Here is a 23,498-nt window from a genome sequence, read left to right as displayed (position 1 = left end):
TAAAACATATATTCCTGTTTCCTCTGATCTAATGTCATAACTGCACTGCATCATGTCGTCAGCCTTTCTCTGCTTTTAAACAAACATTGCTTTATTTACTCCTTTTGAGCTTTTACCTGATTAAAAAAAGTTTGCTTTTCTCACAGTTGAGAAAATGTACGTAAGTAGGTGTTAAATTTAGCTGTGTAGAGCTGGGGCGGAGTCTGCACTTGTTTGTCTGGGGTGGAGTTGATTGGGAAAGAATCAGTTTCAACTGTCATTTTCGGTGGAAACTAAAAATGTCTTGGTGTTCAATCACCTATTACCACAACATTGTTTAACAGTATTATCTATTTATGTCATTGTCATGTTGTCAATTAATGGCTTAGATTATTGTTATTCTTATTTGAGTATGGTCCTAGCTGCTTGGTCATTCACTTTATTGCTTTAAGCTATTTCATTGATCATATACTGCTTTTTTTGGACATTTTAAATGTCACTGCATATATTGCTTAATCTTTGTAATTACACTATCTATTCTGTTCACTGGATTTTCCTAGGAAATGTACCTACTGTATTTGCTGCTGAAGCCAAGGATTATGTTTTAAAATGAAATAATCCAACATTATCCTGGACTTGTTCTGTCTGTTACAGGGTCGTCTGCAGTCTCAGGATAGTGGCAAACATTTACATGACGTGTTAGACCTACTTCAGAAACACACACTGGTAGAGGCTGACATTTCAGCTCAGGCAGAACGGATCAAAGCAGTGCAGGGAGCCGCACAGCGCTTCACTTCCTACGACCAGGGTGAGTCCCCAAACATGCCTTTACTCCTCTGTCCAAACCATGAAGCTTTAGTCTGACTTATTTGTGCCTATATCTAAGCACTGTGTATTTCTGCCTTATTTAACTTTGGTACTTTCACAGTCTACAAACCATGTGAGCCAGGACTAGTAAGTGAAAAGGTTGACCTGCTGGGTCAAGCCTATGAGGAGCTTGGTCAGCTTGCTGGTAAACGCAAGGAGCAACTAGAGGACTCACGTCGTTTGTGGCAGTTCCTGTGGGATCTTGGAGAGGAGGCAGCCTGGATCAGAGAGCAGGAGCAGATCCTGGCAAGCGGAGACTGTGGACGTGACCTCACTTCTGCTCTTCATCTGCTCAGTAAACATGAAGCTTTCAGAGATGAGATGGCAGCCCGCTATGGCCCCCTGAGCAACAGCATTGCTGCTGGGGAGGCTTTAATTCAGGAGGGACACTTTGGAGCCCCAGAGGTCACAGAGAGGATTCAAGACATCCGCTCACAGTGGGCTCACCTTGAGGAGGTAGTTAATGATCACTACTGTATTTTTTCCCATCAAATTTCTTCTTATATATGTTTCTGTTTTTTGTAATCTACCTGCTTTTCATACTTCCCAGACAACCAAACTGAGAGAGCAGAGTCTTAAGGAAGCTGTGGCCCTGCATCAGTTCCAAACAGATGCCAATGACATGGAGGCCTGGCTCATGGAGACTCTTAGACAAGTGTCGAGTCAGGAAGTGGGCCACGATGAGTTCTCTACCCAAACCCTAGCTCGCAAACAGAGGGAGATAGAGGAGGAGATCCAAAGCCATCGCCCCCTCATTGACTCCTTGCATGAGCAGGTCCAAGCACTGCCACAGGTCTATGCACAAAATTCTCAGGTATGTGTGTTTTGTTTTCATATTTCTTCAACAATGACATGTCATTAAGTGTACTAAATGGTGGTTTACTGCTTGACTGTAGGTGGATGGCCGCTTACCTGCTATTGAGCAGAGCTATGAAGAACTGGAGACTCTGTCAGCAGCTAGGAGACAGGCCCTGGAAGGTGCTCTGGCCCTCTACCGCATGTTCAGTGAAGCCGGTGCCTGCCAGCTCTGGGTTGAAGAGAAGGAGCAGTGGTTGCACAACATGGAGATCCCAACCAAATTGGAGGACTTAGAGGTGGTGCAGCAGAGGTCAGTCTGTAAGAACGACAAGAGAAAAGTATTTACACAAACTTAACTGCACAGTAACTCAATATTTGTGGACACTGACACTGGGTTTTACAGCCATATAGTCAACAACCATCTACATCACTTAATTACCATATCCTTTTCCAAGTGAATTCATTGGTGCTGTTTTACTTTCTCACTACAGATTTGAGACTCTAGAACCTGAAATGAACAACCTAGGTACTCGAGTCACTGATGTGAACCAGGTGGCAGAGCAGCTGCTGGGCTCGGACAACTGTAGCAAAGACCAAATCCACCAGACACGACACCAACTGAACAACAGGTCGGAGCAAACAAAGGCAGATTATGAACCACAGTTTTGCAAGAAAATATATTTTTACTCAGTGAGCACAGTGGTTAAATTGCTTTCACTCAAGATTTGCATTTTTGTTGTCCGTAGATGGTCAGAGTTTGAACAACTGGCTGGTCAAAAGAAGCAAGCCCTAGAGTCTGCCCTAAACATCCAAAACTACCACTTGGAGTGTAATGAGATTCAAACTTGGATGAGAGAGAAGACCAAGGTGATTGAATCTACTCAGAGCCTGGGTAATGACCTGGCTGGAGTGATGGCACTGCAGCGCAAACTCACTGGCATGGAGAGGGACCTGGAGGCCATTCAGGTATGGTTACATGCAAAAAGCAGTTGGTGAGGGATGGAAACATAAATAGTAAACAATACAGTTAATAATCTAAAAATAAGGCAATTCATTTTGATTATTCTGGGTGTTGTGTGAAGAAATAATATTAATTTCTACATTATACCATTTTCCCTATATTTTAGGGCAAATTGGATGACCTGAGAAATGAGGCTGAAAAGCTAGCCAAGGAACATCCAGATCAGGCAGGAGAGATTCAAGGGCGCCTGGCGGAGATTCAGGAAGTTTGGGAGGAGTTGAATGCCACCATGAAGCGACGTGAGGAGTCGTTGGGTGAAGCCAGCAAGCTGCAGGGCTTTCTCAGAGACCTAGATGACTTCCAGTCCTGGTTGTCTCGCACCCAGACAGCTGTGGCCTCAGAGGACATTCCCACTTCTCTGCCTGAGGCTGAGAGCTTGCTCACCCAGCATGAAAACATCAAGAATGAGGTGGATAACTATAAGGAGGACTATGAGAAGATGCGGGCAGTTGGTGAGGAGGTGACCCAGGGTCAGACAGATGCCCAGCACATGTTCTTGGCTCAGAGGCTCCAGGCACTGGATACTGGCTGGCATGAGTTGCGTCGCATGTGGGAGAACCGCCATAGTCTTTTGGCCCAAGCCTTTGACTTCCAGACTTTCTTAAGAGATGTTAAGCAGGCAGAAGCCTTCCTGAACAGCCAGGTTAGAACAACAAAACTAAATACTGTTTACTTAGATTGTTTGGTTTTTTTTGCGGTATGTGTGGGTTTTGTGGTTTGTTTATCTGTATTCAGACAGATTGGGACAATAATTGGGACAAGACAAGTAAGATGCACTGTAAGTAGTCCGAAAAGGTGTACACCACAATACAAGGTTTATTTATAGTTCTTGAAACATTTGGATTTCATGAAAACCAGATAAATAAAATGTCTGTGTGGCCCCAAAATCAAATGAAGAGAAAAACAAAGTTCATATTACATCAAACAAGACTGGAAGAACCCAGGTGTCAGCAGCAGGTCTGTGTCACCAAACATCTTCCATTTCTTCTTTAAGGAACCCACATAATCAAATTAGAGTGGCCACACTGCCCACGTCAAATTTGCATTTCACACTTCTTGTAATAAGAGCTCTCGTGTATTTTTGGTGTGATTTTTAATGTTTATATCTATCCAATATGTCACATTTGAAAGTAGAAGCACTCTTCTACCATCTCTGGGGTTTGCCCTGGATCCATTAATTGTTATCTCTGCCAAGGAGGTTGTGTTTGTGGTGGAGTATGTGTGTCTTTTGGTGAGCAGCATAACTCAAACTGTTATGGCTCAAGGATAAAAATTAGATTTCCATGGTGATCTGGATTGAGGATTTTTTCAGTTACAATCATTAAAGCTGGGCGATATGGCATAAAAATGTAATTACTTTTTTTTCTTCTTAAAAACAAACTACAAATGACAAAGAAATTATTAAAAACAAGTTTTGCTCTTATTTATTTTTCACGTTTCACAACAAAAGTTCCCCTTAGGGTTAAAGTGCAACAAAATAAAAGCCTTGAAACAAGCACATAATAACATGGCTTCAAACAATGTCCCAACTTCCAGGGATCTTATCTTAAATATATGAGCCCAAGAGTGGAAGTAATAGAAAAAAACTATTTAATAACAACCAAATCCTCATAAATTACAAATGCGAATTAATCAATAAAATTGATTTATTGCCCAGCCCTAATAATAATTAAACTTGAGTTCAATTATTATTGCTTTGAAAATGGTACGCAAAAGTTGCGGTACATTTTTGGTACAGAAAGAAATGTGAAAAATTGTAAAATCTGTATTAACACTGTGGAAGGCCGAGTGGCCTTTGTGGAGGTTTGTGTTTTCTGACAGCTTTCACTAGAAATATTTGCATGGTGCCACATATTTACACAGCTTCATACTGGAGACTACCGAGTCATGAGCACAGAGGCATATTAATAATCATATTTATTGCCCTTTGTATAGGCAAACCTTGTGTAAAAGATAGCAGCAGCTCAGTTTACACAGCTGCTCCGCCACTGCTGTGTAAACAAGAGGTGCATGAGATGCAACAAATGAGTAACACATTTACTGTGGCCAAGGCAGAAAAGATGGTTGGAACCCATCTTTCAAATAGTTTGCTGTAATTTGAGTTGTGCTTGTTTTTTCAGTTAATTACTTATGTCAAGGCAAAGGTCAAAATCAAGAAAAATATTGGAATTTAATAATTGCTTGTAACAAATTTAGAAAATATTTTTACACCCCTTTCCTCTTTGTGTAGGAGTATGTTCTGTCTCACACAGAGATGCCTGCCAGTCTTCAGGCAGCAGAAGAGGCCATTAAGAAGCACGAGGATTTCCTCACTACCACAGAGGCCAGCGAGGACAAGATAACGGGTGTAGTGGAGACCGGACGGCGCCTCATTAATGACGCCAATGCAAATTCTGATAAGATCCAGGAAAAAGTTGACTCCATCCAAGAAAGGTTAGAGTGAAAGTTTAAGAAGGGAGAAGAAAATTTCAATAATGTAAGTTTTCTTTATTTTTAGATTTTTTGCCTCATGTTCTCCTTAATTTTCGTCAGGCATTTTAAGAATAAACAGGCTGCAAATGAACTACTGACAAAGCTGAAGGATAACCGTGAACTTCAGCACTTCCTCCAAGATGGGCAAGAGGTACAAACAATTTAAAAATGAAATTAGATTACTTATAGTAATTGCTTATGAATAAATATGCTTGAGTTCAAATAGGTTAATAATTATGTAATGATATGCTCTTTTCTGTAGCTCACACTTTGGATCAATGAGAAGATGCTGACAGCACAGGACATGTCTTATGATGAGGCCAGAAATCTTCACAGCAAGTGGCAGAAGCACCAGGCCTTCATGGCAGAGCTGGCCTCAAACAAAGACTGGCTAGACAAAATTGACAAAGTGAGACAATATGTGTGCTTTATTTAAGGGAAGAGGAACTTTTCAGCAAGTTATTTGTGTGTGAGATGTGGACAGCAGTTATAAGAGGTGGTTACATTGCAGTGGGGGGGTCATCTGACTACATCTTTGTTTTACACCAATATTTATGTAAATAAAAATGTATTGCTGTTATTTTTCTCTAACAGGAGGGTCAGGCTCTGGTGGCAGAAAAGCCTGAGCTGAAACCGGTTGTCCAGCAGACCTTGGAAGACCTACAGCATCAGTGGGAGGAGCTGGAAAACACCACCCGCACCAAGGCCCAGTGTTTGTTTGACGCTAACAGGGCAGAGCTCTTCACACAAAGCTGCTCCTCTCTAGATGTCTGGCTGAAAAACTTAGAGGGCCAGCTGCAGAATGATGACTATGGCAAAGACTTGACCAGTGTCAACATCCTGCTGAAGAAGCATCAGGTAAACAGCCCTGTGCAATTGAATCGTCATCTCAAATATTCTTTGCTGAGAACTGTTGTATAATAGAATTTTACAATACAAAACATAGAAATGATAGCTATTAAAGATATAGTTTAAATGTGGTTGTATGAGTCACTGACACATAATCTGTGTTGCCATTTTTCAACTGGAAACAGACGTTTTTGTGTAGCTTTGCAAACCACTCAAATCAGTCGTTTTGCACCACACCACGCAGGAGTTGTTGATCCACTACTGCCTCCATCAGTGAGTTCACATGTATAATGTTGTGACTGTCTGGAGTCCTTGGCTGAATTTTCCACAGTGACACCAAACAAGGCAGCATTAGATCAACTGCTGTATCCTTGTGTGCTAAAAATGCACATATTCTTAAAGGACTGTTGCAATATATATATATTATGTGTAGATATTAGGTTAGTTTCTTTCCAAGTGGCTATAATACAGTATGTGTTTCTCTTACAACCACACTTAAAAGAACTATCACTTTAAATGTCCTGAAAAAAAATCTGTGTCTAATTTTTCTGAACATCCTGAGTTGAGTGTGTTTATTGGAACTGGCCATACTTACTTGTACAGTCAAGTGTCATATATTTATTTATTTTTTTGTATTTTTGGTCTGTGTCTGTTTAGATGATAGAGCACCAGATGGATGTCAGAGAGAAGGAGGTGCAGTCCCTGCAGTCTCAGGCTCTGGCCCTGTCCCAGGAGGACACTGGACTGGCTGAAGTAGATGGTCAACAACGGCGTGTCACTGACAACTTCTCCAGAATTAAGGAGCCTCTTGAAGTCCGGAGACAGCAACTTCTTGCCTCCAAAGAAGCACATCAGTTCAACAGAGATTTGGAGGATGAAATTGTAATTTGGATTACCTGTTTTATTAATTAAATTATATACTGTGTGAAGTCAGTTTTATTTTTGGTTTTCTATCCTATGTTGCTTTGATGCCTGTGTTTTATTTATTCTGCATTTTTCTGTCAGCTGTGGGTGAAAGAGAGAATGCCCTTGGCGACCTCCACAGACCATGGAAAAGACCTGCCCACTGTTCAGTTGCTAATCAAGAAGAATCAGGTAAAATGAGGACAAATCTGTTTTTATAAGGCAAAATTGTGTAGTCTCACAAATCGGTATAGATCATTAATCCTGTATTTGATCCTATTGTAGATCCTATCCTATATGATTGATAATGACTTAGCATTTTGCTGTGTTGTATAGTGTATCTGTGTACAGAATTGCTGTATAATAATATTGTTCACCTTTACAAATGGTTTTCCATTAAATCATCTGGAGAATTCACAGTTAAAATAGTACATGCTACACCACTGTGTGTGGGGTAGCTCAGTGGTTAAGACCGGTAAAAAAGGGAACCAATTTCAAACAGCTCACAGGTTTTTTCCCAGGCAATCTAGAGGCAGGCTTAACACAATCATGACAGAGTTGTGAGGTCGAGCAGCTTTTGTATGCATCCAACATGGCAGCCACCAAAGAGCAGCTGTCTTTTGATTTGGCTGTTGCCATTTTAAGTGACTTGCTCCATAGAGCTCCCTCGGGCAAAGTCGTTAGATGGCATTACTAGATAATAGCCATCGCTCCTAGAAAACAGCAAGCACATTTGTTGACATGTTCTCTGTTGCTCTGCATACGTCATCCAGATCATTGGTCTGATTGGTTGTTGTTCTATCCAATTGCCTACAGAGACATTTTGATCTATGTCTGTTCGTCACACCTTACCAGACTCATACTCAATCTCAGATAAGATTGAGATGCAGTCTGATGTTAGCCAGGTTAAAGGCTCATAGGAATTATATCACAAATTGCACTTAACGTAAATTTCAATCATGAATAGTAGAAACTGTCGACCCATGAACACCCTCTTTGTGTCTGACCCAGACATTGCAGAAGGAGATCCAGGGCCACCAGCCCCGCATTGATGATATCCATAGACGAGGAAAGACTCAGAGCCAGGTAGATGGTGAGAGGCAGTCTGCCCTAGAGGAGCGTCTTTTTGAGCTGAAGGATCTTTGGGACCAATTGATTGCAGAGACGGACAAACGTCATGAGCGACTAATAGAGGCCAATCGTGCCCAGCAGTTCTATGCTGATGCAGCGGAGGCAGAGGCCTGGATGGGTGAACAAGAGCTACACATGATGTCAGAGGAAAAGGCCAAGGTACACCAAAAATAAGGCATCGATTGCCACTTTAACATTTTACAATCTCATGTTGTGAGAAAACATGATCACATCCTGCTCTTTCTTGCAGGATGAGCAGAGCGCACTAGTAATGGTCAAGAAGCATCAAATCCTGGAACAGGCACTTGAAGACTATGCCCAAACTATTCATCAGCTAGCCAACAGCAGCCGCCTCATGGTCACCAGTGAACACCCAGAGAGGTCAAGTAGCTGTGAATGTTGACACAACTGTTACTTATACCATCTCGGCAACAAAAACTGATAAGTCTTTTTTTCTCTATAATGGAACAGTGAGAGAATCACCTTACGGCAAGCCCAGGTCGACAAGCTTTATGCAGGATTGAAGGACCTAGCGGAGGAGCGTCATGGGCGGCTACAGGAGAGATTGCGTCTGACTCAGCTCAAACGGGAGGTGGATGACCTGGAGCAGTGGATAGCTGAGAGGGAGGTGGTTGCTGGCTCCCATGAACTAGGACAGGATTATGAACATGTCACAGTGAGTGTTTTCTTTTTCAGCTCAATTAATTTATTCAGCTCAATTTATTATGTTGATCACATTTGGCCTGATTTCCCTTCTTCTGTAGATGCTCAGGGACAAGTTCAGAGAGTTTGCCCGTGACACCAGCACCATTGGCCAAGAGCGAGTAGATGGCGTGAATGTGCTGGCAGATGACTTGATCGAGTCTGGACATCCTGAGAATGCCAGCGTGGCTGAGTGGAAGGACGGCTTAAACGAGGCCTGGGCAGATCTGTTGGAGCTGATTGATACTCGCACACAAATGCTGGCCGCCTCCTATGAGCTGCATCGCTTCCATCAAGATGCCATGGAGGTGCTTGGACGTGTTAAGGAAAAGCAGGAGGCACTGCCAATTGACCTTGGCCGTGATCTGAACACTGTCCAACATCTACACAGGCAGCACAACACTTTTGAACATGACATCCAGGCACTTAGTGGACAGGTCAGCCATCTGTTGATGATTGGATCTCACATGAGTAAGAAGAGCAACGTGAATAGAATTGTGAATGATTCTTCTTATTGACCCCTCAGGTGAACCAGATACAAGATGATGCAGCACGGCTGCAGAAGGCATACGCTGGAGAGAAAGCTGATGACATCAACAGGAGTGAACATGCTGTGAGTTCTGCCTGGGAGGGCCTGCTCCAGGCTGGTCAGGCTCGCAGGATCCTCCTGCTGGACACAGTTGAGAAGTTCCGCTTTTTTAACATGGTGCGAGACCTCATACTATGGATGGACGGTGTAAACCTGCAAATCGATGCACATGACAGTCCCAGGTGAATGTTATTTCACACTCATAAAGTTTCCTCTAATCAGTGTTACGTGTATATTTAAATGTGACCTCTCTTCCATCTGTTATCTCAGGGATGTATCCTCTGCAGGCCTTGTCATTGCTAATCATCAAGACATCAAGTCAGAGATAGAGACCAGGGCAGATAGTTTCACTGCCTGTATTGAGATGGGAAACACCCTCATCAACAATAATCACTATGCAGCTGATGAGGTATTGTTCCAACTTTTCTGCAATCACATTTATGTATACCAACAAGAAATTGCCTTGAGTAAAAAAGAACATCATGATCATGGATTCCTACTTAATCCTTTTCTTTCAACTTTCCTGAATACTTGATTGATTCACAGATTCGTGAGAAACTGCTGCAGCTCCAGGAAAAAAGAGATAAGATCAACAAAAAGTGGAAAGACAAGATGGACCACTTACAAATTGGTATGAATTGGTATGCCAGGTGCACAAAATTCGGTGTCATTACTGACAAATCCAATTAATTGAGCCTCACCTCCATCATGGCAAACAAGCTACACTTATTATAAATATCATTATCATAAAATTCTCTGCTGAATCTTTTCATGGATGGTTCTTTGTGTTTTCAGTCATACTGCAGCTTACTCTCTTTGGTCGTACAATTTGCTGTTGCCTGTTTTTGTCTGTTTTTACATCAAACAAATAGCTTTGTGTTGAGGTGCAGGACTGTTGGCTTAATACTTGTTGTGTGAACTTGTTAGTTTTAACATCTCAATCTTTGTCGAATGTTTTTCTCTTCCCTTCTCTCTGCATCTCAGTGCTGGAGGTGCTGCAATTTGGACGAGATGCCTGTGTGGCAGAGTCCTGGTTGGTCGGGCAAGAACCTCTGGTGCGAGCAGCAGAGCTGGGCTCAAATGTAGATGAGGTAGAGAGCCTAATCAAGCGCCACGAGGCTTTTGAAAAACTTGCTGCAGCCTGGGAAGACCGCTTTGTCCTGCTGGAGAAACTCACTACAGTAAGCCCAGACATATCCTCCTAGCATCAGTTCATCTGTTTGTGAATGTTTTTTTTTTGTGGCTTGGTAGATGAGAAAATTCTCACTCATTAAGTGTTAGGTTTAGATTGCATTACTGATTTCCTATTTTTCAGCTGGAGGAGCAAGAGATCCAGAGGAGACAGGAGGAAGAAGAAAGAGCCCGGCGACCCCCTACACCATCCCCTGCTGAAGAAGTGGTACAATCAGAGACAGAGAGTCAGCTACATAATTCTGCAGCCAGGTAAACTGAAGGGGACTTATGAGTAGAGCACAATCATTGTGGTCCATGTTATTTTTTTATTGACATGCTTCTCTCTCTCTCAAACACAGAACCAGTCTGGACCAGACCACATTGAATCAGTCAGTGTCAGTGAATGGAGTACACAGTGACAATGAAACATCTCAGGTGAGACATACTTTATTTATGCAGTCACGATACTAATAAGTTTTACACAATTTGTGCTCTGTTGCACTGATTATTGTTTCATGTTTTGTAGTGATTTTTCCATGCCGCATTGTTTTTCAAAAAATGAATGTTTGACACAAAGAAGAGACCAATGTTAAATGCTGATGCCTTGATAATTTTTTTTTATTTTATTTTAATCTAGGAGCTCTTTCACATTTTAACAATGACCTTTATAAGATACACATCCTATTTATACATACATAGCAAAATAAATAATATATGGATTCAAAACTTTGCATTAATTCTTATCTATATAAAAATGTCTTTTTCTAGAGTGGTCCTTCAGTATTCAAATTTTATTGTTATATTCCTGACAAATTATCAAAACATGGCAACAGTTTCCGAATGCAATGAAAATATGTCATGTTCGCTTTGGGTTTTAACAACTTCCAAAGCTGTGTGTGTCATACATGATGTATAAAAGTGTGTTTCTGTTCTGTCTGTTGAAGTCCAATCAATGGTTTCTGTGCATGTAAGGTCACATAATGAAATGGATATTATTTCATTAATGTATATTATTATGTATTACTGTGTGTAGTACAGCTACACACATCATGCTTGGTTTGTTTGGTCTCATATCACTGGAGAACTATGCTTTGCTGCACTAGCCAGAAGATGCTAGAACTGTTCTATGATGGTGTTGAACATAAATCTGAGAAATGTCCAAACCACTTGGTTATAACACATGAAGAGAAACTGAAAAAGCCAGGCAGGTTCTATGTGTATGCCTGTAAGGTTCTGCAGAGAGAAGGGCATAGCATTTCTTGTAGCCATTTGGGTTAAAATGAGACATCCCCTCCTCAAATGATCCACAAAAAAAGTAATCTCCTCAGTGATCCCTCAAGCACTTGCAAAGCTTGACCATGAGAACACTGTCACTGCAAACAGCCAATGTCCATGTAGTGGACGTTGCTCATTGGACAAAGGATGATGAAGATGGAGCTGCTGGGCAGGAGGAAGAGAGGAAGACCACATGAGGACAGTTGGTGTAACAGAGAAGGACACAAGGGATAGGACAAGATAGAGGCAGATGATCCACTGTGGGGCCCCAAAGGGTGAAGCCGAATGAAGAATAAGAAGACTGGTGCAGGAGAGTGAACGGATTAAAAAGTGACAAACTTCAGTTTGCAGTCAGAAAAGGTTTTCCAATGGCAAGACGTGGCAAACATTATTTCCATATTGTAGACTTAAGGAGACATAGATTCTAAGCCTTTGGCTAACAATTATTGGTTAAAATCTGTCTTTCCTCGTGTCTTTGCTGTCTAAGGCTGTGTCAGTACCTAATGTTTAGTACCTGCTACAACCACACTTCAAAAACCTGAACTATCCCTTAAGGTTCTAGAGTTGAAAACTATGTACTAATTTTCCTCAATTTCTTATTGCGTCTTTACCCGCAGTCTTTGTCGTTATCAACGGGAAAGAAATCAGAACCTAGATCCCGTGTGTGTAAGCCAAAGCAGCAGGAGCGTGTGAGTACCAATCCATGGACACACTTGTAGCTTCCTCCTCGTCCACTACATAGCCTTTGCTCAGTTCCTGGTCAACTGCAGTTCCCACGTTCTTTAATCACAAAACCATTGCACTCAGTTGCAGATGCAGTTCATTGCTTCAATTATTTATTCATGCAATACACAGTTTCATTTGTGAGCCCCATTTCTGTTAATGGCATGATGCAGATTCATCAAGAGATTGTCATCATGGATCAATGATGTGTGCAGTCTGCAGGTGCATATGTGCTTATATTGACCAGGACAAGAGTCCATTTAAATGTGAGGCCCAGAATTATTTGTGTGGTGATATGGCTTATTTATATGTATCGTTGAGTCTTTACTTGTGTGTGTCTGTATACAGTTTCTGTGATGAGTGTAAAAGTCATTTTGATTCAGTCAGTTCAAGACTTTATTAAGGAAAAATAACATAAACACAGGCATCTTATTAGCTAAAAAAGCTGCCTGCTACTTTCACAGTTAAGTGCTTAAAGACATTCTTTTCTCTGTGGAGTTTATCTGTATGATTCGTAATAAATAAAAAAATCTTTACAAATACGTTGAAGAGAGGAATGGGCGATTCGATATCGAAATATATATCAAAATATAGATCAAATTGGTATTTCTGTAAGGCTGGGCAATTTGACTTATAAATAATATCTGGATATTTTTAGAATATATACCGATATATCTTGTATTTTAGCTAATCTCTCCAAGTTTAGTGTAACAGTGCATGTTTTCCAGATGTGTGGTTTCTTAAACTGTTGTGAGTGAGTGACTGTAGTAGTAAATATCAGTGTCCTGCTACTGTGATTATGTGAACCCTTTGAACACACACTAGCCATGTCTCATTCCAGGGTCTGGATCCTGTGAAGAAATGATGCATCATTAGGATGTTGTCAAAATGCATCACAGCGCCACAGGCGTTTTTTTTGTAAAACTTTATTAACATGAGAACAGTGGAGCTATAATCATGATTAAATTAGATATATTTTGAAGTAATTTCAGCTGATTCTTCATATTATTATAATATGAAGAAGAATATGTGTAAATAAACCAGATTTGTGGGGATGTTTTGGCTGATTAGAGCTTAAAACAACAGTCGGACTTCGAGGGGCAGGAGAACTGTGAGTCACGACTTTGAACTGTAGAGGACAGTATTTACCCTTTTGGTGTACAGCCTGACAGATTTGATAGGAGAAGAATAGGGGAAACCTGTGCGTTGTTGTGGGCTCGACCGCCTCATTTCAACAGCGCATGACTTCCGTCTCTCCCTCCTTCACTTCACAGGATCCAGACCCTGAATTGAGACACAGCTGCTATGCTGTTATCTTAGCTATTCATAGGCTGCCATCAAAGCAAACGTCATCATGGCTCTTCACGTGTGACTGTGAATGCCTGCTCTGCTGCTCCCTTCCTCCGTCCCCGTGTTTTCTACCTTTTTAACAACTCACACATACATTTCAACCCACAGGGCTCGGAGTCCGAGTCGGTGAACGGACCTGGTCGGGACAGTGGGCTGGCGTCTTCTCGTCTTGAGCCTTCTGCCACGTTACCGAACAGGGGTGGAGCAGAGTCCGACCCAGACACCATGGAGGGAATGCTCTGTCGAAAACAAGAGATGGAGTCCCACAGCAAAAAGGCAGCAACCAGGTAACTTAATTTCACCATACTCACCAAGCGTAAATTGTTGAGGACCAGAAAAAAATGGCTTCCCAGGAAGATCAAGTGATGGTGCCCAGTTACTTTACTGAATAAAAAGTACGTGAAAAAAACATGGGTATAGTCAACACTTTTAATATTGAAATTATTCAATTTTGCCATTTGCCTTCTAAATTCTTGACACTGGTCTACTCTTTTGTCGCCCTCTTGTCCAACTAGTGCGAGGCTCGTTATTCCAGGCTCCTCCCCTTTTTATAAATGCAGGAGCTGTCACTTCATCGTCATTCTCGTTCAACCACTCAAAGTGCGGTGTGGGCAGGGGCGTATCAAGCTTGCAGGGGATTGATGTGGTTCGTCGGGGGGTAATCACCAACGCATTGAGAATCCTAATGACTGCATGTTTTTATTTGAATTCATTTATACAAACTAATCAATTTTGCCAACCCAATAACGTTGGCTTCACATGTTTTCATATTTTTTGACCATACAATAAAAACAATGACAGAAGGGTACAAAAGGTATAAAATACAAGATATAAAAAGCTTCCCATTTAAATGAGTGATACTAGAAAAGTATAAAAACACACTCAGTATAAAATAATAAACACATTTACAAACTAACAGGAAATAAAAACAGATTTAAAAAAATTAACATGACTTATAAAATAAAAATTGTATCTGTGAAAATGAATGCCTAATTGGGTTTGAACAACTTTCTCAATTATTTCACGTAGGTATTTAACACAGCTTCTTGATATGATAATTAAATATTATCTTATATTTTATTATCAATATTGATAACTTCGGGCTTCCATATGTCCAAAACTGACAGTAACGGAAAATAAGTCAAAACTCTGTAGTGTGTGAACTATGAACCTAGCTAGTTCCTGCCTCCGCAGCACGAGCTGAACGATAAATCTAACACATCAAGAAAAGGCGGGACTTAAGGCAGAACAGCCAATCATCAGCCGGTCACACTCAAAGCCGGTGTCATGTCTGAGGCAACAATAGGAGAGGGACCATGGATGTATTATAAGAACTGGATAGAGCACCGCCCCTTTGGCTCCGTTTATTCCTATGGAGTTGCTCACCCAGCGCATATGCCAAAAACGTTTCTGACTTCCGCGTTTATTTCCGGGGTGTGCTGCCCCAAGAGCATGCGCAGTAGTGTTACTCCCATAATGCCTTTCGACTATGTGAAGCCGTCCGCGTTCTCAACTTGCTTGGCGCGTACATAAACAGCAAAAGGCATGATGGGAGTACACTGACGTGCGCAAGCAGATTTCATGAATACCGATGGCACATTTGCTTCGGCCTTTAAACCATGGATTTGTAAATGAATGTCAAAATAGTGAATAGTAGATAGATACTTTATTCATCTCACAGAGAAAAAGTGAAGTAGTACAGTAAGCTGAAAAGTATAATGACGTCATTACAGGTTAAAATGATCAATTCAATGGTTCATTTAATTTGTATAGGTGGTTTACAAATAAAGCTAACTTATCGTTATAATTACAATTTATGGGAAATTACAAAAATATAATAATCATAAAATATAAAAATAGTCAGGCCAGAAAACCTGCAGACTCATGATCAAATTATTAGGAACAATAACACTGTGTTAAAAGTAGTTTTATAACTCCAGATTCTTTCACTCAACATCTTTATCTTCAACTCTAATTCATGTGTTCATCACATTTATCAGTAACTTTATGAACCGATAGTGACGATAACATATTAGCGGTGAAGTGACTGCAGGTCTCAGTGCATCACATCATCACAGCTCCACAGTCCACACTGTCATCTTCCCCGTGTTCACGATGTCAGTATGAATCCACATATCAGCTCGTTAATACATCAATAATACGTTTGAAAATAAATCTAATGATCCACAAATAAATAACTTAAACCTGTTATGTCATAATATTTTTTAAAAAATGTAAAGGAAAACCCCTCATTGCCTTCATTTATTCACGTTTCTCATAAAGTTTACTCTGGGAAACAAGATTTTTCTGGACATTTTATGGCCTTTAGGAAGGTTTTACAAATGTGAAACTCCATGAATTAAAAATATACAATATAAAGGTCTATACATGCCTGTGTCCATGTCTCGAGGTGTCCTGTGGACAGTTTTATATGCGTCAAACTATTGTGGTCAATGGGAAAATTGCTTTTGGGCCGCATGAGTATTTTTTGTTGCAGTACCACGAGTGGCCACCATGACAAAATTGTCTTCAAGGCAGAGGGGGCGGTGCTTATCGTACATCCATGAGAGGGAGAGGGAGAGGGAGGGAGGCAGCCACAGAGTGCGAGTGCAGACACAGAGTGGCCAGAGAGACAGATTGACTGTAGTAAGGCGTTTGTGCAAAACAGCAGAAAAACTGCAGAAAAAGTGTGGGATCTGAACCCTCACCAGGAAACGTGGGGGTGTTAAAACACCCACATCCCCCACGAGTAAGACACCCCTGGGTGTGGGTGATCGAGAGCCTTGCCTCACTCAACACACAGCTGCAGCATGGTTCACATTTCAGTGTTGGATGGTAGCTCAGTGGTAGAGTGAGATGTCTTTCAATTGGAAGGTTGTGGATTTAATTCCCAGCCCCCCACTTCCTCCTGATGGCTGTCTACAGCGTGTGAATGGGTATAAAACAGGCATGTCCAAAGTCCAACCCTTAGCTTTGGTTTTATAATGTATTATTTATGGCCAGCTTGGACAAAAAAATCGACGTTGGCCGTGTGCTCAGCTGGTAAGGGGTTGCAGTTTGAAACCCACCTGTGACAGACAGCTTATTCACTCATCTCATATTATCTTATTTGACTCCAGATGTGGAAAGAAAGGCAATTTTCTTTTATTTTTCTCACTCCTGTGCGGCTTGGATTTGGTTACATTTCCATTTAAAAATGATAATTGTGATAATGAAAATTAAATTTGTATAAAACATTGTGCATTTGTATGTAAAGCCCACTTCTTGGCATTTTTGAAAATTAGATTAAGTTACACTTTGTACTTTACAGTTCACTGCTTCAGGACAGACTTAAGAGTGATTTGTCAGTTTGATGATTTGAGGAAGGTCCCGATTGTTTGTAAACACTCTCTGCTGTGTGTATCTGCACATTTAAATGTTTTATTTCACATCACCACAGATAGAAACCTGTCAAAAGCAAAACACTGAAAAAATATCAAACTTGATCCGAAAAATAAAAGCCCCATCATCTCTCAGTGAAACTCTGTCGCTGATGAACAAGCCAAGCCTACATTGGCTGGATACAAGTTTGACAAATTAATAAATAAAATATTTGGCTAGTGAGGAAAAACCTTTAGTCAGAATGTAAGATATATAAAAAAGAAAGTATTACAGATTAGATAACAAATGTAGAAAATATTAATATACTCGCATGCTGCTCCTAATGCCTTTGCTTTGCTCCCATAGGTCCTGGCAGAATGTGTACTGTGTGCTAAGAAAAGGAAGTCTTGGCTTCTATAAGGACAACAAAAGTGCCAGCAATGGTGTTCCATATCATGGTGAGGTTCCCATCAGCCTGGGAGAAGCTGTGTGTGAAGTAGCTCATGACTATAAGAAGAGGAAACACGTCTTCAAGCTCAGGTGAGTTTGACTTTTTATCCACACACACACACACACAGTGTTTTGGGAGCCCTGAAATGCTACTTTAAAAAAAAAAAAAAAACTGGTCCAAGAGTGTGAAAATCTTAAAATATCACCCGTATGATTTCATGTAGACAACAATATGCTACTTTGGGGAAACAATGTCATAGCAGCACTACAGCGCCATGTACGGCCTGTACATGGCCATTTGTAGTTCAGCATTTAAGGTTATTTTGTGTTTTTTTTTGTGAATGAAGACATTTCATGAAACAATGCAGTCTTTATGGAAATCGACATAGAAAAAGATTGTTAATGTTTCATTCTGTATAGACCTGAAAAACCAACTCAGAACAAACAGTCCTGAAACAGTGCAGTTGTTTCACTGCTGCATTAAATAAATAATAAAAGAGACAATGACAAAAGAATGGGATGTGTTGCAGATTACAGGTTATCTCTGACTAATACTTCACCTCTTCTGCTGTGTCTGCAGGCTAGGAGATGGAAAAGAATATTTGTTCCAAGCAAAGGATGAGGTGAGATGTGTGGAAGATAATTTGACTCCGAATAAGTTTTGTGTAAAAACTCCACTTACCTTGAAGAGCCTCTGCCTGAAGTCTAATGATGTGTTTGGTCTGTCTAAAGGTGGAGATGAGCTCCTGGATACGCTCCATCATCACTTCCATTCCAGCAGGAGCAGGAGACTCTCCTGGAGCTCCACGAGCTCTCAGCCATGCCATGACCATGCCTCCAATCTCCCCCAGCTCAGGTGAAACTGGAGGCGTCACCATGCGAAATAAAGAGGGCAAAGACAAGGATCGGGAGAAGAGGTTCAGCTTCTTTGGCAAGAAGAAATAGAATCTTCTTTTTTCAAGTAATTTTCAAGACAGAAGCAGGCAGAAAGAAAAGTAAAAACAGATCAAACACACTGTTTTCAGAGGAAGCCCCAAGAAATGAAGACAGAAAGTGCTTTCTTCCTTTTGCTCTCTATGACTTATTGTCATTTAAATTTTTGTTTTCCCATATGACATTTAGCTGCACCCAATAAAGAAAGTCCTCATCCACAGCAGGAGAGTAAGATGAAGGTGTGGTTGTTGTATGAGGGAGTGACCAGCAGAAACGTGTTAATGCTGCTGCGTCAGGAATGAAACACTGGATGGATGGTGGCTTTCTATTGTTTTTGTGCTCTCTCTATGGGAAGGATCACATCAGTCTATTTTTCTGTTCTTGGTGTTGATGTTATTAAACTGAACAATATTAATGATATTATTCTAATTATTATTTATCTTTTTGTTATTTCTGCTTTGAGAACATTTATTTGACGGTAGATAATCCTCTTGTGGAAAAAATAAAATTAGCTAAGTGGAGAATGTTGGGCTTTGTCCTTTTATTGTTTTTTTAGGAATGATTTATTTAGGTCTGAGGAAAAAAACAACTTTTAGCAGTGTGCAGTTTGTGATCACAAATTTCAGTGGGAAAATTATATATTTAATAAGTGGTTTATTCTAATTTTGCCTGTATTTGATTACTTCTGCTGAGTGATCTTTTCTGCTTGATTTTCAACTTTTTTTGTTTCTGTACATAGCAGAGGAGATTAGTTTTCTAGTGTGTGTGTGTGTGTGTGTGTACTATATGTCTGAGAGTTGTGGTGCTGTGGATTTTGCACGTTCATGTTCTACCTAATTAAACGTGACCACATGAACGCTGCTTTTCAGTATGGCAAATACAGACTAAGCTCCAAATATTGCTGGAATGATTTCATGGAATTAGCTTTTTTTTTGCTTTTGGTTTTTATTATGTATAGGTCAATTTATCAGGTGGAAGGAAATGTCACCAGTTGCCCTCACTCGCTCTCTGTTAAGGTGCTGGAGGCTGATAATAGTTTAAGTATAGAGTCTCCCGATGTCTTTACATTTTGAAAAGTGAAATGTGTGACAAGATTTTCGCTTTCTACTATTATATGTAAGTTGACATTGCCAATGAAGTTCCTTGAGGCGGTTTTATTCTGTTTCTTTCTCCTAATAACGGTGGTGTGAAGGCATGGCATAGTTGTTGAGCAGGACAGACAGGAAGTGAAAGTGAAATTTGACAGGCAGTGAAGAATGCATTTCATTCGCTCCCTGATTAACAGGGGTTCACCAAGCCTTACTTGATACACTGAACGCTTTTTTCTTTTTTTCTTTTTTTTTTTTTTACAAACCCACCTTCTATTCAGACACCTTTTTATATGAGAAGAATTCACAAAAAAAATTGCCTTCTGAGCAAATGAGTGTCTGTACAGAGGGAACATGCATTCTCCTAGACAAGCTCTTGCATATGTGGTATATGACTAGAGCTGCTGTTTTAATGATTTCTTTGTTATCCAGAGCAAAGAAATGAAGAAAATACTCACATTTAAGAAGATGAAACAATTGGAAATCTTGTTTAATCGTGAAAAAAGCTTTGAACCAATTCATCGATTATCAAAATAGTTGTCGATTAATTTAGTAATCGAATAATTGTTTCAGCTCTATATATGACTTCATGTAGGTTAATACTTATGTGTGTCTCATGGTCTCTTCCCTGTGCTGATGTCCTCTGGAAACATGACAGCTCTTCATATTCAGGTTTGAGAGCAGCTAAATTACTTGTGACAGTATACAGTACATATATACGTTTCTTGAGATCACTGCATTGATTAGTAACAGTCACACTTAAATTAAGTTTTTATCTTTAAAGGTCAGGTGTGTAAGAATTAGTGAACTCCAATGGTGATACTGCAGATTGTAACAAACAGAGGACTCTCTTTTTCCCTTTCCCAAGGGAACTACAGTGGGATCTTAAATACCAGAATATAATATAAACTGTTGCAGTTTCACATTCTTAAATGCTGTGGCTGGTTTGTCTGTGAAAAATGGCTGCCTCTGTAAGTATATAAATAAGGCTTGTTCTAAGGTTACACAAACCAAACAATTTTTATTCTGAAGCAGTTGTACTCTTTAAAAATAACTTGTGTGTAGAATATCAGTATCAATTTCTGCCAAAAAACATTCCTACATCTTTACACACTGGACCTTTAATGTCGACTGCAGGTTGCAATTTGAAAGTTAACTCTTTACTTGCATGTGTGTGTTTACATGAATGTCACACTCAGCTGATGCTTTAACACAAACAGGTGGAAGTAAACTGTGCAGGTTATTGTAGTTAAATTACTGGAAACAGACAACCACCCAAATAAAGAAGAGACGTGACCAGAACCAGGTTCAGTTAATAACACCAACTTCAAATTGTATCAGCATTGCATTGTGGGTGCGTGACAGACCTCTGTAGCTTCAGGCCAAACCAGATCAATGAGGTCAGTGCAGTCTGTGAACAGTGTGTATCATTATCCCTGGGCAGAGGGTTGAGCTGTTAAAGTGACGATTGCTACACTTCCTCTGCTCCAGACTACACACACACACACACACACACATCATCATCCATTTGATATTAGGGAGTTTTAGTTACATGCTGTATTTTCTTAACAGCTTGTTTGAATGTGTTATGTTTCATAGTTTCAAGTTTGGCTAAATTGGTCTTGTGACACAAAAACATTCTACTTGACATCTCTTTCTCTCCTTCACACACACACACACACACACACATATTTTAATACTGTACTGTGTATTTAATGCAGAGTGACCTGGATGATCCCCTGAGCTGGCCATGAGTGGATGTTGCATATGAAAGCACTGTGGTACCGGTGAGCTTTGTGAGCAGAACATGGGACCTGTGTGTATTGATGTCAGAGAAAGTTTTGAAAATTACTTTTAGTGATGAGGTACTATTAGGTCTCAGACCGGTTACATTTTAAGCTTCCTTTTGTAGAAGGTGGCTGGATATCTGCTGTCCAGTTAGGAGCTTGTATTTTTTCATCCACAAGTCTGTCCATGCGTTTGATAAGCCCATCTGACAACATTTAGCTCTCTAGACTTTTGACAAATGTCTGTTCCTCCCTCTGTAATGCAGAGTTGTTAATACCACTACTATAATTAATTGCTATTGTTATCATTATTGCTACTGTTGTTACTATTACTACTGCTGTTACTAATGCAACCTATTGAAAAATGATTACTGTTATCCATTTTCAGGTATGTGTCTGTAATACCAGACCCTTCCACACGATGTCAGTGTGCTGTGGAGCATTTTCATTACAAATTGGAAATAATTTGTTTGTTGACTTGTGTATCCACATCTAATATAAGAATAATAAAACATGGTTTAATGAATGAATCTGATTTTGGCAGTTTTAATGGTGAGAAGTCTCTGTGTCTCTTTTTAGTGGGAGTGAAGTATTTAGTTTTTGGTGGCTCTGTCTGTCTGTGTGCTTCCACACTTGCTTGCAATATGAGCAACAGAGGCCGACAGATGCTTGTTAGAATTTAGAATAACTTTTATCAGACCTTGGCATGGCCATTCTTGACTGACCCATGTAAAATTAATTGGAAATTAGAAAATAAATGTTGTTGTTGTGTAAAGGACTATAACTTGCTGGTATTTATAGTCTGTGGCCGCCTGGGGGCATTGGTCAGAATGCACAAGACTCCAGATGTTTCTTTTCAATCCTTCAATCCAGTTCTTCCACTCAAATTCTCTACTTTACTAGACCTGCTGTCCTTCATCACAGCCGCCCCCATTTGTCAAGAGGGTAGGGCATCGTCATTGTCCAGGAGGGCAGGCAAAGCAATAAGATGAGCGACAGGTCAGGTCTTGTCTTTAACCTGGATCACTGCAGTTCTGACTCTACCATCCTGCCCTAGGATGACCTGAGTGACGTGGCCAACTGGCCGATGTGCTCTTGGCAGTTGTGGGTCCACTATCATAACAGTGGTTCCAGGTTGCAGCTGGGCCACTTAGAGCGGGTTTGAAGAGTCGGGAGATAGTGTTGAATGAAACTTCTCCAGAACTGGTCAGCTAAAACTTGAGTATGTCTCTAGCGGCGCCGGCTCAGCAACTCTGTCTGGCCATATATTACTTGTGAGAGTAAGGGATCCAGCCACCCCATAAGGAGCAAGTTTGGGGTCACCGGCGGCATCCGCTGCATCTGTTGACACGTAGCCTAAAAACTTGGAGTTTCCCAACTATATTTTCTGTTCCTCATGTGGCCTCTTGCCCACCCCTGCTCTATATGGTATTTTGTGAACACAGTGTAGAAACATGTCTACAGTTAGAAATGAAACAATACCATGTGTATGACTGGTACTGTCAAACAAATACAACAGAAGTGCTATTAACTGTAAAAAGAAATAGTAGTGTTTGTATAGAGGCAGCCATCTTGGAATCCCATGTCAGAATTAGTGAGTGTGCGCCATGTTTTCACGTCGGAAGGGTGACCCATGACCTTGGACATTTAATGTTCCGACTACAAATGGAATGCACCATGGCTCCCCATGTCACCCCAAAGTTGAAAGCAATAGCCCATGAATTTGCTGTTCATGCAGTTTCAGTTTAGGCAGAAGTTACCCATTATGCATACAGTCGCCATGGGGTTAAGTGTCTTGCCCAAGGACATATTGGCATATAGACAACATGAGGAACAACATTGGAAATCAAAGTCTTCCAGTTCAAAGAACTCACTCTACTACTGAGCCACCTTCACCCCAATAGTTGTCCATATGAAGCAGTTAAAGATCCCCCTTGTGGCTAAAGAATGCGCTGCTGAACTGCAGCCGTTTAAGTAGATGAACTTGAGTGATTGCACTCAACCACAGCCAGGGGGTGTTATGGCAACCTGCTACACTCCTCAGATAA

The 23,498-nt window shown here is 40.6% G+C and overlaps 1 protein-coding gene across 7 annotated transcripts in view; it reads left to right on the top strand.

Moving 5' to 3' along the window:
- Window positions 1-21,980, top strand: part of sptbn2 (spectrin, beta, non-erythrocytic 2) — a 68,871-nt gene extending 46,891 nt beyond the window's left edge. For 5 of the 7 annotated variants that reach the window (XM_058626729.1, XM_058626726.1, XM_058626730.1 and 2 more), the window contains 28 exons: window positions 634-787; window positions 908-1,302; window positions 1,397-1,660; window positions 1,743-1,954; window positions 2,136-2,273; window positions 2,391-2,610; window positions 2,772-3,308; window positions 4,896-5,098; window positions 5,198-5,288; window positions 5,400-5,546; window positions 5,732-5,995; window positions 6,644-6,868; window positions 6,992-7,081; window positions 7,901-8,179; window positions 8,271-8,401; window positions 8,492-8,696; window positions 8,785-9,159; window positions 9,249-9,493; window positions 9,582-9,720; window positions 9,858-9,942; window positions 10,296-10,492; window positions 10,627-10,754; window positions 10,844-10,919; window positions 12,377-12,448; window positions 13,941-14,119; window positions 17,559-17,732; window positions 18,223-18,265; window positions 18,375-21,980. In XM_058626729.1, the coding sequence (XP_058482712.1) occupies window positions 634-787; window positions 908-1,302; window positions 1,397-1,660; window positions 1,743-1,954; window positions 2,136-2,273; window positions 2,391-2,610; window positions 2,772-3,308; window positions 4,896-5,098; window positions 5,198-5,288; window positions 5,400-5,546; window positions 5,732-5,995; window positions 6,644-6,868; window positions 6,992-7,081; window positions 7,901-8,179; window positions 8,271-8,401; window positions 8,492-8,696; window positions 8,785-9,159; window positions 9,249-9,493; window positions 9,582-9,720; window positions 9,858-9,942; window positions 10,296-10,492; window positions 10,627-10,754; window positions 10,844-10,919; window positions 12,377-12,448; window positions 13,941-14,119; window positions 17,559-17,732; window positions 18,223-18,265; window positions 18,375-18,587 (5,481 nt within the window). In that variant the 3' untranslated portion in view covers window positions 18,588-21,980. The remainder of the gene's footprint in view (window positions 1-633; window positions 788-907; window positions 1,303-1,396; window positions 1,661-1,742; window positions 1,955-2,135; window positions 2,274-2,390; window positions 2,611-2,771; window positions 3,309-4,895; window positions 5,099-5,197; window positions 5,289-5,399; window positions 5,547-5,731; window positions 5,996-6,643; window positions 6,869-6,991; window positions 7,082-7,900; window positions 8,180-8,270; window positions 8,402-8,491; window positions 8,697-8,784; window positions 9,160-9,248; window positions 9,494-9,581; window positions 9,721-9,857; window positions 9,943-10,295; window positions 10,493-10,626; window positions 10,755-10,843; window positions 10,920-12,376; window positions 12,449-13,940; window positions 14,120-17,558; window positions 17,733-18,222; window positions 18,266-18,374) is intronic. The other 2 variants (XM_058626732.1, XM_058626733.1) reach the window with 1 other exon arrangement.
- The last annotated feature ends 1,518 nt before the right edge of the window (window positions 21,981-23,498 follow it).

This window comes from Solea solea, chromosome 4 (assembly GCF_958295425.1).
Source record: "Solea solea chromosome 4, fSolSol10.1, whole genome shotgun sequence".
In the NCBI taxonomy this organism is placed as follows: Eukaryota; Metazoa; Chordata; class Actinopteri; order Pleuronectiformes; family Soleidae; genus Solea; species Solea solea.
Note: the sequence above shows the minus strand (reverse complement) of the source record. Positions and strands in the feature narration are given on the sequence as shown.